At 38.3% G+C, this 12,380-nt stretch overlaps 1 protein-coding gene across 1 annotated transcript; it reads left to right on the plus strand.

Annotated features, from left to right (window-relative positions):
* The first annotated feature begins 627 nt into the window (after nt 1-627).
* On the plus strand, nt 628-11,593 carry C4H4orf17 (chromosome 4 C4orf17 homolog). The gene is made up of 9 exons (XM_031608818.2): nt 628-719; nt 4,018-4,195; nt 6,758-6,964; nt 7,496-7,560; nt 9,055-9,216; nt 9,487-9,568; nt 9,934-10,099; nt 10,429-10,472; nt 11,320-11,593. Exons 2-9 carry the CDS (start codon nt 4,099-4,101, stop codon nt 11,502-11,504), a joined length of 1,008 nt encoding a protein of 335 aa, XP_031464678.2. The 5' UTR covers nt 628-719; nt 4,018-4,098; the 3' UTR covers nt 11,505-11,593.
* Nucleotides 11,594-12,380: the final 787 nt, after the last annotated feature.

The following is a 12,380-nucleotide window of genomic DNA, read 5'->3' on the forward strand; positions in this document are numbered from 1 at the left end:
GTACCTTTTCCCATCTTAAATTTCCTTTCTTCTACTAGATGGAAATGCCAATCCCATACTACGTTTAAGAGCCTTACTGATCAGTGCTAGAAGACATTTTCACACACACTCATCCAATCAATCCCATGAACTCAAGTTTGTGACACCAATTCCATATGCTGCAAATGAACAGAACAACTACGTAGCATTGCACTTGTACTCTAGAAAAATTCACGAAACTCCTGAAAAATCCCTCAAGTCTCATTGGAAAGTGTGAATTTTCTTGAACAGCCAAAGCCAACGTCAGGTAATTTTACATTCCTGTAGGTCACCATTTCTTCAGTGTCCACACAGAAACGTTAATTCTCTACAGAAACTAAAATTCCTCTCGTGTTAAAGAAAAAGAGTGGTAAAATCAAAAAGGAGGAACTGGCAGCACACAACTATTTCTCTTGGCTACTGAGACACAAATATGAGGCTGTGTTGCTTCCATAGTAGCGTGTGCAGTTCAGATGTGTCACAAAGAACAGGAAGGATTCCATGGTCTCCAACCCTCACCAGTCCCCTGCCTGCTTGTGGGCTGCTCAGCACAACAAGCCAGGCTGCAGCCTCCTCAGCTGCAAACCCCTACCCCAGGAAGGTTGCTGCTTACTGAGGGAAGTTAACTTGGTGTAGCTGGATGGAAGGAACTGCCAACCTGGCATCCTGGCGAGGAGGCCCTCTGCACCACTGCTTCTCAGGTAGTTTGATCTTTCTGTGCATTACGACAGTGCAACTTCTTCCATGCTCTCCAGGGAAAGGTTGAGAACTGGCAATGTAACAATCAACAGGTGAAATTACATTGTCTCTCACGAGCCCACTAAGGGAGTCAAATATAAGACTGCCCTAAATAACTACTGTATGCACCTTCCCAAAGGAGTGTTTTTGAACACAGCAATGATAATCCGCATTTTGGCTATGATTTTATATACAGTATGATAACAACAGTGCTAGCTAGTAGCACTTAGTTTTACCAATTTAAATATTAACACAGTGTTGTGACAAAGTAACACATCTAAATTCCCCAAAACATACTGTACCAGCAATAACTTTATGTAACACTTTGAGGTTTTTAAACATTGGCAAGATTTTAAATTTTAGTTAGACATAGTTCATTCTTTATAGGTAGACAACATAAAAACATAAGTAGTATATGCACAAAATCAAAAGACCCAGGAAGAGAAAGTATCTTCCACTCCTATAACTAAATTTATAGGCTATTTTTAGTAAGCATTTAATCTTAAGCTTATGGACGGTATGCATTATGGTAAACAACACATAATTTAAAATAAATACAAAAGGGCTTTGGAAAAGCCAGTCTCTCAGTTTATTTTTCTTTAAATCAAAATTATAAATGCTTGCTAAGAAAAACAAATGCAAGCAGATGTAATACAAATCATCAGTTTTCATTATTCCAATGAGTCAGTCAATCCACTACAACCAACACCATAGATTTTGTATATTTTACTTTTTGTGTCAGGAGATACAGGTATCTTTCATTTGTATCATGTACTCTGCATCCCATCGACATAAAGATGTACCAAAAAAAAAAAGTATTTCTATACGGTTACACTATCTTTAAAAAAAATTCTTATCAACTTCTCTGCTGATAGCTTTTGGTATTTATGTTTAGAGTAGACAAAATCTAGGCTAGACCGTAGTGCTAGTATAGATATAAGAGTTTCATGGCACAGAGGCATTTTTTTTTGCACCCTTTGAAGCAGCCTTTGGATAGACAGATGCCTGATGGTCAACAATCCCGGTAAGATGTTTTGCTCAACAATCATTTAACATAGAAATTAGACCAAATGGAAGGCATGTTCTTTATTGAAATCACAGCAAGACAGCAACTCTGAAAGGCAATGCCTCACATTTGTAGTGAGCAGATCAGGTGAGCTTCAGCTAACCAGTGTTCACTGCTGTTGCATGCTGCTTATAATTCACATCCTTAAGGCAAGACAATTTCCTTTCTTGCAGGAGAAAGTCAGCAGTCAATTTTCTTTCATCTTTCTGTGTTGGCCAGTTAAATATTACTAAATGCAGTGGTAAAAACAAAATCAAGTTCAATACGCTATACGATTCAGAGACAAAACACTTTGGAAAAGTACATAAGTCATTACATTCTATTGCAGGGAATTCAACTGGAACTTTGAACTCTCTATGATGATTAATCCATTATGCTATATCTTTTCTGCAATCTATCATTTTTATACACTAAAACTAGAATTTTTCATTTAAATACTTTTACAATAACACAAACCCATCAAATACTTACCCATTGCTATAGAGGACAGTGTTAATTAGCAAGAACTGCTTCAAATCTTATTTCACAGCTGAAATAGCAGCTTTCTGCTTTGAAATTAGTATTCACATTTATTGTTTTCTCCTAAATAAAACATGACTTCTGATTTCATTCCATAAAAATGTAGAACAAGCCAGCAGAGCTCCAGTAGTAGAAAACCTGGTAGAACCTGGTAGTGAAGTAAAAATTGACTTCAACTATTCATAAATTGATTAAGTGCCAAAACGATTAGAAAAAATTAATGAGTGCACTCTGACTGGTATCAAAGAGCATGAGAAGCACTGAGTACATTTGTTACGGCCACCATGAAATCAGGTTATCTGACAGACTGCTTGGTATTTTTGATCAGGAATAGTTTGTGCAAGGCAATGGTCTGCAGGAATAACACCAGGGAACCTACTGTACCAGTATTGCTGTATATGATCAAAACTGCAACTAAATGGTGCTGCAAACATATGCAACTGAGTATATAGGCTTTAATCACTTACTCCTTTCTGTCTTCTGCTGTGTTGTTTTCAGCTTTTGTTAATAAAGCATTCCACATGCCCCCAGGTACATACAAAAAAGAAAAGAGATCTTGCCATTAGCTAAAAAATAAATAAATAAATAAGTAATCCTGTGAAATGTCAGTTCCACCCTACCATCACATGCCCTGAAATGTAATCATCACATGGGACATGACCTTTCCTCAGTTGTCTGAGAGGGTATACAACGACCTTAACCCAAGAACTTCAGCTCTGGGATTTACACTTTTTGTTTTCATATGGGGCAACCTCACATCTCATGGCCTTCTGCACACATTGTGAAATCCCTCAGTCCACTCAATTTTTTTTTTTCCCCCTAAGTGAGACACAGTCATGGAGTAAAAATGTAGCTGTGCAAAACATAAGCATTGCTTGAAAAGATGTCCTTATCCTTTTCCAATCCTCTTTTCTCCATGTATTCCTTAAAATACGAACAGCAACCACACACTGCTTCCTTACCCTAATGGATAACTGATGAATGCTTATTCTGCTCTCCTGGCAGAGCAGCCCCTAAAGGTTTATTTCCATTTTTTATTAACTTGATTCTGAATCATCACAAGGTGCCTTAAATACAACAACTTCCTTAGGATGTTCTTAAGATGTTATAGTAGTAGATATTCTAAGCAAGGTGTCAGGAGCAAAGAACACTGAACACTGGTCATTTGTACTATATGGAAGGTAAAAATAAAGGTAACAGTAAAGACAGCTATTAGTCTTTTACTCAACTTCTAAACCCAAAATCTAGAAGCAGACACCAAGTATTTAGAGAAATAAGACTTCCTCTCTGCATACACCACCTTTAGAAATCAAGGCCTCAGCATTTCTTCTGCTGCCGTTACTTGTTCTTCACTTCTCAAGTCAGAAAGCAATCTACTCCTCTTTCAATATACTTTGTTACTACAAAAAGGAGCCTCACTAGGCATGTCAGTGAGCAGCTGAGCTCTTGAGCAGTGAGGCAACAGAAGCAGTTGCAAAGCTACCACAGGCAGTATTAGTTGTCAGGGGTAACTACTTAGCCATGGAGCAGTAGGCAGCTTGCTTCCACCCTCCTGCGCTTACGGCTTCTCCAAAACGCACATGGAAGAGGTAAAATAACAGTGAAATATTTAAAAGAAAAACAGTAATTGAAACTTCCTCTACTTTTATATGTCAATTCATGTTCTTCACTTCCAGCATTCGGCCTCATTTGGAGAGCGTAAGAGCCAACCCGCTCTACAGTAAGACACGCTGCAAGAGAATAGGAAAGCTTACACAATGAATACCTGCCAACATTGTTCTCGCTCCAGGAGCTCATGGGTAACATACTCCACTAGGAACGTTCCCCACCCTCGGATGCTCTGCCACATACAAGGTATGAGTTGTACAAAGACCACACGGCAGTCCCAGAAGACTGCCCTAGCAAACACAGAGAGAAATGTGAGCATAACACAACTTTGTTCCAAAACCCATTTCATGGATCTAAAATAAGCATTTAATCAGCATTCACAGCGCAGTCAGAAATCTCACTTCTGGAACTGATCAGTCAGTGATCAGTCATGGCTAAAATACTAAGACCCCTTGGGTAAGCAGCATTCCTACCATGACAGCAGTGTCACCTGCATACTAGCATAGTGTTCATTACATAGAAAGGAGTGAAGAACAGCTTATTCAGATGTAAACATTGAAAAAAATCTCTTAAAATCCTCTGCACTACAAATTTGTTGCTCATAACCTTAAAAAGTACCCTGAACACTCTCCTCTATGCACACACAAACTTACTGCCCCCACTTTATTCCACTGGTGTCTTTACTTTTTCTCAGCAATGAATAAAGTCAGGCTGATAGCGTAAAAGTTAGGAGCACTAAATTCTTTACACTCTACCACTAAAACTATTTCACCAAGACAACTGAGGTTTCATTTAAACTAGAACAATTTCTCTTTCCTTCTGTGCTCACAAGTGTACCTCAAATGCTGAAGACTCTACTTAAAGAGACATGTTCTCACTTGTTTTTGTTTTTGTTTTGTTTTTTGATTACTTCACTCTCACATATATCCTGGACACTTTTCCAGGAACAACATATTGTGCAACACAGTATTTCATACTAACCTTGTGCTCTAATAATGCTGTGCTATTTTACTGCACACTAAATGTAGCTGATTACTGTTCCTACTCCTGAAAGGAATACAGTCAGAAATCAGTACACCATCCACATCAGCAAAACAAATAGTTCTTCTTGAGATGGGCTTCTGTTTCTGAAGTTGAGCCTGTGCGTTTGTACAAAGACATCTTTTTGTCAATGGCTGAAAGAAAACTGTGGATGACTGGCCAGATTTACATTGCAGAAGGTATATAAGGGTCATAAAAGGGACACAAAAATCTCTACTGAGTTCCCCAAAAACTGTAAGGATAAGTAAATATCGTTAGACGATTTATATTGGTAGTTGACGAGTTCATAAGGTATAAAGGGTGCAATAAGGTATAAAGGGTGATGCAGACCAAATTACTTCTGAAAAGACTGAGTTTCTTTCAATTCAGAATGAACACCTTTGAAGGAAAAAAAACCAAGATTTCTTTGACATTGACCACACAGCTTAAAATGCACATTTTGTACTCCTCTGTGTGCATATATATAATCTACATAAATTCAGAATATAAAATATTTATCTTTTAAAATATTAAATATTTATCTTTTTAAGTGTTTTATATGTATAAAAATACATAAAAACACAATACATACTTTTATCTCTTTTTCTATAACCTGACAAAAGATAAGACAGCAAAGATGAAAGTCTTATATTGCTTAGCCAGATTAACTCTAATTGAGTGGGTACCTTTTAATTTCAGTAGAATAATGTTTAAATTAATAAATATTTAAATTAAATAAATATTTAGCTATAATTTCTTTCTGCTTCAGATTAGTCTTAAGAGAATCAAGGTTCTGAAAAGCACTCATCAACTGCTTCTTCTCCACGTCAAATTCAGTTTGACTAATAATAAAACTAATGGTTATTTTTGAAACTCCAGCTAAGAAAGGAGGATTCTAGGTCTTCATTAACTGCTGCTACTCTCACTGAAGACAACAAGCTTTTTAAGTTAGACATGAGAATTATACTTATTTCCTGATTATCACTGCTTCATTCTATCTGACTGATTTCCAAGATTTTATTTGGAACATCATATCTGTTAGGCAAAGCTTGATCACACCACCCTCTGCAGCAGAATGCTCATGGCTCTCTGCCACCTGTTGAAATATGCCATGTTTATTCACTGTTTAAACACCTTTTGTTTGTTTTACTATCAAACTCACTTCTTTGGTTAAACAGTCAGGGAAATGGATCAAAAGTCTCTGTGTTAACAGTTTAGAGCTTCTATTTCAGTGTGTCCAATTCAGCCTCTGTGTGCTACCCATCTGGAGTTTTGTTTTCACAATGACTCATGGACGCAGAATAAGACTCACTGAATGGTCAAAAGCAAAAAGCAAAGTTTTAGAAAAACACTTCCGAAAAATGAAAGTGCCATTTCATTTGACAGACGAAGCAGTGGATAGAGCTCTGCCATTTGTAATGCTGGCTATAGGGTCATTCCCAAAAGGCAGTAGGTATCCTCTTCTCATATGTGGTACCATCCATTTGTACCGCACATCTGGTCTAGAAGCAGATTGTGAGAGGTCAGTCATGGGCCTAAAGCAATGACACTCACACTGTCTTTGCAAGTTTTGTCACAGCTGAGTGATATTTTTTCCCGTTAGGCTTTTCAGACTTTTGAATTGACACATTCTATAAGCCCTATAATATTATATAAAACTTAAACTTTGAGATATTTGTTTTCCATTCATCAGAATTGACTCTTCTTGGAGATCACTTGATAAGTTATTATGCTTGTTTATTGTAGTAAAGACTGTAGACACCTCTTTTGTATTGTTTTTTTGCACAGGGTTAAACAATAGTCCGATCTGTTCTGTAAGACACAGCTGTTTCAGAGAACTCCCATATGCTGGCAAAACAGCCATCCCTGAGCAAAAAGCTGATGGAGAGTGTGTGCTAAATGGGAATGCCAGAGGCAGCTCACCTGCCGACAACTGCCTTCCAAGGCTTGAGGCTTTCATGCAGAGAGGGCCTGGCTCTTCACAGCTTGCGGCACGTGAGTAGGGGCACCAAACTGCTGCATTACACAGCAGCAGCAGAGGAACCTAAACTGTTAAAGGTGGAACCAGGTCTCAGCCAGGGCACTATGTTATCACAGCTCAGGTCCAGGACCTAGGGCAATCCATTAAGAAGGCAAGTCTTTCTTCCCTTCCCATCTTAACAGATTTCTCCTTGCTGACTACACAGGCAACTCTGTAGGTTTTAAAAATTCTGCGTTCACTAGGTATCACAATTATCAGCAATTACTGCATCAGTGAGCAACATTCTCAGTAGCAGTTACATAATACCATAAGCATACATCTATAACATATGGTTTCCATGATTTTCTTCAGCTTTGTTAGGCATCCCCACAAACATCTACATAAACATGCAGTACTATGTGATATAGTAAAAGCAAATGAGAAAGGAAAGAAATACAGACTTTTAAAATATGACTCATGCATTTTTGTGATTAAAAAGGCCCCCTCAGATACAACCTGTTTTTTATTTTTCAACCTGAGAAAACACTCTGCCTACTGATTTCCAGAACATGGAGAAGGACTTGCAAATGTTCCAGAGAGGACTCAAAGTAGTCCCAAACCACCAGAAAAGGTGAGTGAAAAAAACCAACGTACTTCTTAATTTCAGCACTCTCCTTCTTACTTGTGAATACTGTAAACCAAACTCACCATCTCAGGCTGATAAGGAAGAAACACACCCAAAAAGAGGGATATGTGGAGAACTTGGAAGGGATACAGTATCAAGAAGAGTTATGACAATCATCACCCTATCAATTTCAGCTCTGTCATATCACTGTGCTTTGCTAGCAAGAAATATGATCAAATCCAATGAATACAGAAATAAAAACTCACTTTGTCTCAAACTGCTGGAGAAAAAAAAAAATGATACCATTATTCTACAAACAAGTACAAGATAAATCCTGCCCTTTTAACACAGATTCTTTACATTTTAAGTGCCAACAGTTTTACTTTTGCTAGTGCCATTTTGTAGAAGTAACATACTGGGGTTTAGATCCAATTTCACAGCTGTGTTTATAAAGGCTCTATGTGTTATAGAAGGTTCTCTTTGCAATAGCTCTTTAGTCTTAAGCTGCACGTTAACCAATTACTCACCTTCACAGTGACTGTACAATAGCTGATTGCTAAGTTTTTATGCTATTACAAACACTGTCACAAGGGTGGCAAAAAAAAAAAAAAAACAATGCAAATGTTGCTGTACTGCTACTGAACAACAGAGGGCACTACTCAGATGTTTCGCAGAAAATATTCTAAAAATAAGAACTAGGTTCTCTTCTAACTTTCCTATTTTTATTTTTTTCTGTCTAAATGTTGTTCTTTGATTCCTAATCTGGGCATAGTAAAGAACCTCTCTTACTTTTCCTGTATGCATGCAGAACACAGTTCTTCAAATTGTTTACTGTTTTGGCTGCAAAATAACTTTCCAATGGTCAGATACTGCCATATGGTGACACACACAGAAAATTACTGTTGCTAACTGTTAGGTGCATTTTGCTTTACCTCTGCCTTCCCCTGTGCACTTATAAACAAAACCTTCTGCTAATCACATCGTAATTCCCAAACTCTTACTATACTGGCCAAGCCTGCACACAGAGAAATGAAGAGTTGCTGAGGAGCACACTGCAAATCCATGATGGTAAAGCAAACAAAGCATAGAGGTCCAGATTTAACTCTTTCCTTATCCAATTTCCATTAGTTATTATCCAGCATCACTTTCATTCTTATATCAAAATCCAGATCTTTCCAGAAAACAGATTTTCAAAAGTGATGATTCAAAGCAAAGCTTAATGTAAGGTTCCAAACATTTTCTTCAGCAGTAAGGGGAAAAATCCAACATTATGCTGTGGATATCTGACATTATTCCTGGTGACTATGTGTTAGAACCTGTAATCATTAACCTATGCATTTCCTATTTCTGGCCATTTTCAGCCAAATAACAGTTTTACATGTATTTACTGCTGAACATCCTTTCTGGGGATCCCTGTTAGACATATTTCACGTTGCTTTTAATTGCCACTTAAATGGAGTCAAGGCATTTCCTTACAGATGATTTTCTATTTTGGAAAAGCTTTTGAAAAAACGACCCCAAACCTCTGTACAACCTGCAACTGCCCAGGGAATCCTCCAGACTCTCTCCCAGCCTTCTTCTGCATGCCTCAACTCAAGTCACAGTCCTCGTGCCCAGCAGAACACAGATTTTGACCTAAGCTACCTGCACTGGGAAATAAAGGTAAGATGTGACTGCTGCAGTACATGGCTTCCAATGATGTGATACATTTTTATTTCTTGAGGACAGCATGAGACATTATTTCACAGACTGTTTTCCCCAGTGTGGATTCTACTGACTTAAATTTGTTTTTAGCTATTACTCTGCAAGACAGTTTGCATAGCTGTAAAACTCTGCATGCTTAGGGTACTAAAGCTAAACTAACACATCACCAGGACTATGCTGCCAATCAGCTTTTCCATCTTCATAGTAACTATCTTGTATATCTTCCAGGTGCTTGAAAAACTGAGAAATGTTTTCCAGACAGATTCGCTTACAGAGATCCAGGAATGGCTCTCAAAGGCAAGTCTAAAAGGTAACAAGCACGTGCATTCATTTTTGAAGGGAACAATCTCTCGCATATTTGTATAAACCCCAGAAATTCTCACAGGCCTGAACTATGTGGGATTGCTGAGTTGGAAGGACTCACTGCGGTGGGCCCAGATGTGGCCATTCTGAACAGAAAGCAGTCACCCAGATCTCAGGGGTCTGCTGCAGGGTAGGAAAGCATTACACTCTCAATAGCACTCTGGGCTGTGGGAAGGCAGAAAACAAATGTTATTTCTCATGTCCTTAAGCCTCTCAAAAAATCCCAGGTAAGGGAACTCCCAAAGTCACCTCCAAACATCCAAATCAGCAAGCAATAATGTAAATAAAATCTCTGCTGTTTTCCAATTTCAGAGAAAGTCTTTATGTCCAGGCTGATTTACTCTGAACTGACTGGTAAAGGCAGGCTGAATAACCAGCCACATGCAATGCAGGAGGGTGCAGGAGAGAGCACGAATATCCAGAGTTTGCTAAAGCCTCGGTCTCCTCAGAGAGGTCCAGAAGGAGATATAAATAACAGGTAAAATCTGTGGTGAGGCTGCCAGGGCAAGGGGATAAGCTCAACCTAACTAGAAAGTTTTGTTTTCTTTGCCTCTGGATTTTGTGAAAAATGCAACTTTCTGACAGAAATACGTCACACAGATCTTGAATGAGAAACACTTCTAACTATAAAGGAGCTCACACACACTGATACAAATTTAGTTTTCACGGGAACAGGACAGAGCTTTCTGAGCACTTTAAAGCTCTTTCAAAAAAAAAAACAAAAAAAACAACAAACAGAAAAGGCAAGCCTCCTGTATATTGCAGAGAACAGTTCATACTGTTTGACTTTTGTCCTTTTTCATTCAGGCCTTCAACTAACAGATCAGAAGCAAGTCAAAACATGAAGCATGGTAAGTACTGGAAATTGTAAGTGTTAAGATGCCATGTGCCTAGCATGCTACAGAAAAGGGACTGTGAATGTAGAGCAGCTTTACCTTTTGTCATTGCAGCAGGCCCAAATTCAGTGACAATATGAGATATTAAACTTAAAAACAGAAGTTCGCTAAGCTAGATACCCAAGACTCTTGAGGCCACTCAATTAGTTTCTCTTGATATAACATTCATGTAAATCTTTTAACCAGTGCACCTCATAAATGCAGGAAGATAAGGGATGTGTATAACAGCATTTGTGTGTTGCTGGAAAAATCATAGCAGCAGAAGGTACTGACTTCATCTCTTCCTTCACTAAAATCTCCTTTTAGGAGTTTCACATAGGCTGTAACTCCTGCTGTTAACAAACTTTGGAATTTGCCATCATGTAATATATCTCCCTGACTCTTTGCAGCCAAAAATAACACTTTGAGATTTTTTCAGCTACCAAAGCCCCCTTCTGAGCCTCTAGCCAACCAAAGGAAACAAACATTACTGAAACTCCCAACGAACCCACCAGTGCCTCCTTGTATCCCTTCTGAAACACAAAGAAAGAGACAACAGAAGTCAGTACCTGAATGCCTGATCATTTTAACAAAGCGATTCACAGCAGCTCCAATGCATTTACTGCTGTTACTAACCTTATTGAAGGAGGAGGGAAGCATGATCTTTTATAAGAACAAGGACAAAAGAAAAAACCTTTGAAGCATCAATTTCTCCTTCAAAGTGTTGTTGGGGATGCAGAAGAGGCGTCCTTTCTCAAGGGTCTACCAAAATTCTAAGCCTAGCCTGGTAACATACTGCTTTCTTTTTCAAAATCTTTTCCAGAAATGGATAAAGACCGTATTTTGTTCTCAAGGGTGAGAAACAGAGGTCCAGCACATGCAGACACATCATCTCCAGAGAAGAGCCATGGCTGGCAATGGAAACAAAGAGATGTGCCCTTGAATGCTGCCCTGCAGCACACCAAACAACAGATAGCTCCCTCCCAAGGGAGGCCCATATCTTCATAGCCATTAAAGCAGCTGCAAGTCATTTTCACATACAGAAATGCATACTCTTAGCACTTACAGATATAAAAATTAGAACAAATGTAAAGAAATCTGTTCAGATTCCCTTTTAAAATTATTTTCTATTCATTACATTTGGCTCTCAAATCATGCTGTGTAGGTACATGTGAAGTAAGCTAAGTGGAAAAAGGCAGAGGCAACGCTTTTCATCATCAGATTTGTGTTTCTGCATGACGTAGGCCTGTACAAATAATTCTTGTAATTCTAACTTTCTCTTGTAACTCTTGACAGTCACAGGCATAATGAGACAAGGAGAGGGTCTCATCACTTAAAAAAAAAAAAAAAAAAAAAAGAAAAGAGACCCTGGGTTCCCAAAATCTGGCTGCAATGACTTCAGATGTCTACCTCAAAGCAAACCATTGTGTACTTCCATATCTCCCATTATAAACAGAGAAGCATCACAGATTGATTTTAGCATCTGCAGCACATAGGGCAAACCAAACATGAAAACTACCATGCAAACCTCAAGCCACTGAAATGTAGGCCAACAATAACAGAAAAATATCTGGACCTTTCTTAGGTCGAGTGAACTGTGAAAGCAGAAGAATTAGATTTTATCTGAACACGCCTCTGTCAATTCATTCTCACAAAACCAAAGCATGATGATAAATAAGCTACAGTTCTATTGATTTTTTAGAGAAAAAGAAATTCAGTGAAAATAGGCTCTTTCAAAACAACTGCCTGTTTTTTGGGAAAGGAGAAAAAGAGAGAAATCCTGTTAGCACAATGCTATGGAAAAAGGAGCTTAGCTCTGAGCGGAGCTTAGCTTACTCTTCTAACAGCCCCTATCATCATGTCCAATCATTTCTACATTAACAG

Source organism: Phasianus colchicus, chromosome 4 (assembly GCF_987193195.1).
Source record: "Phasianus colchicus chromosome 4, bPhaCol1.hap1.1, whole genome shotgun sequence".
NCBI classification, from domain to species: Eukaryota; Metazoa; Chordata; class Aves; order Galliformes; family Phasianidae; genus Phasianus; species Phasianus colchicus.

What these genes read in the sequence shown, in the direction of transcription:
- C4H4orf17 (XM_031608818.2), top strand. Translation starts at nt 4,099, where the DNA reads ATGAATACCTGCCAACATTGTTCTCGCTCCAGGAGCTCATGGGTAACA. An exon ending in CTCAAAGGCAAGTCTAAAAG is followed by an intron (nt 9,569 to 9,933) that starts GTAACAAGCACG and finishes TTCCAATTTCAG; the next exon opens with AGAAAGTCTTTATGTCCAGG. An exon ending in AAGTCAAAACATGAAGCATG is followed by an intron (nt 10,473 to 11,319) that starts GTAAGTACTGGA and finishes AATCTTTTCCAG; the next exon opens with AAATGGATAAAGACCGTATT.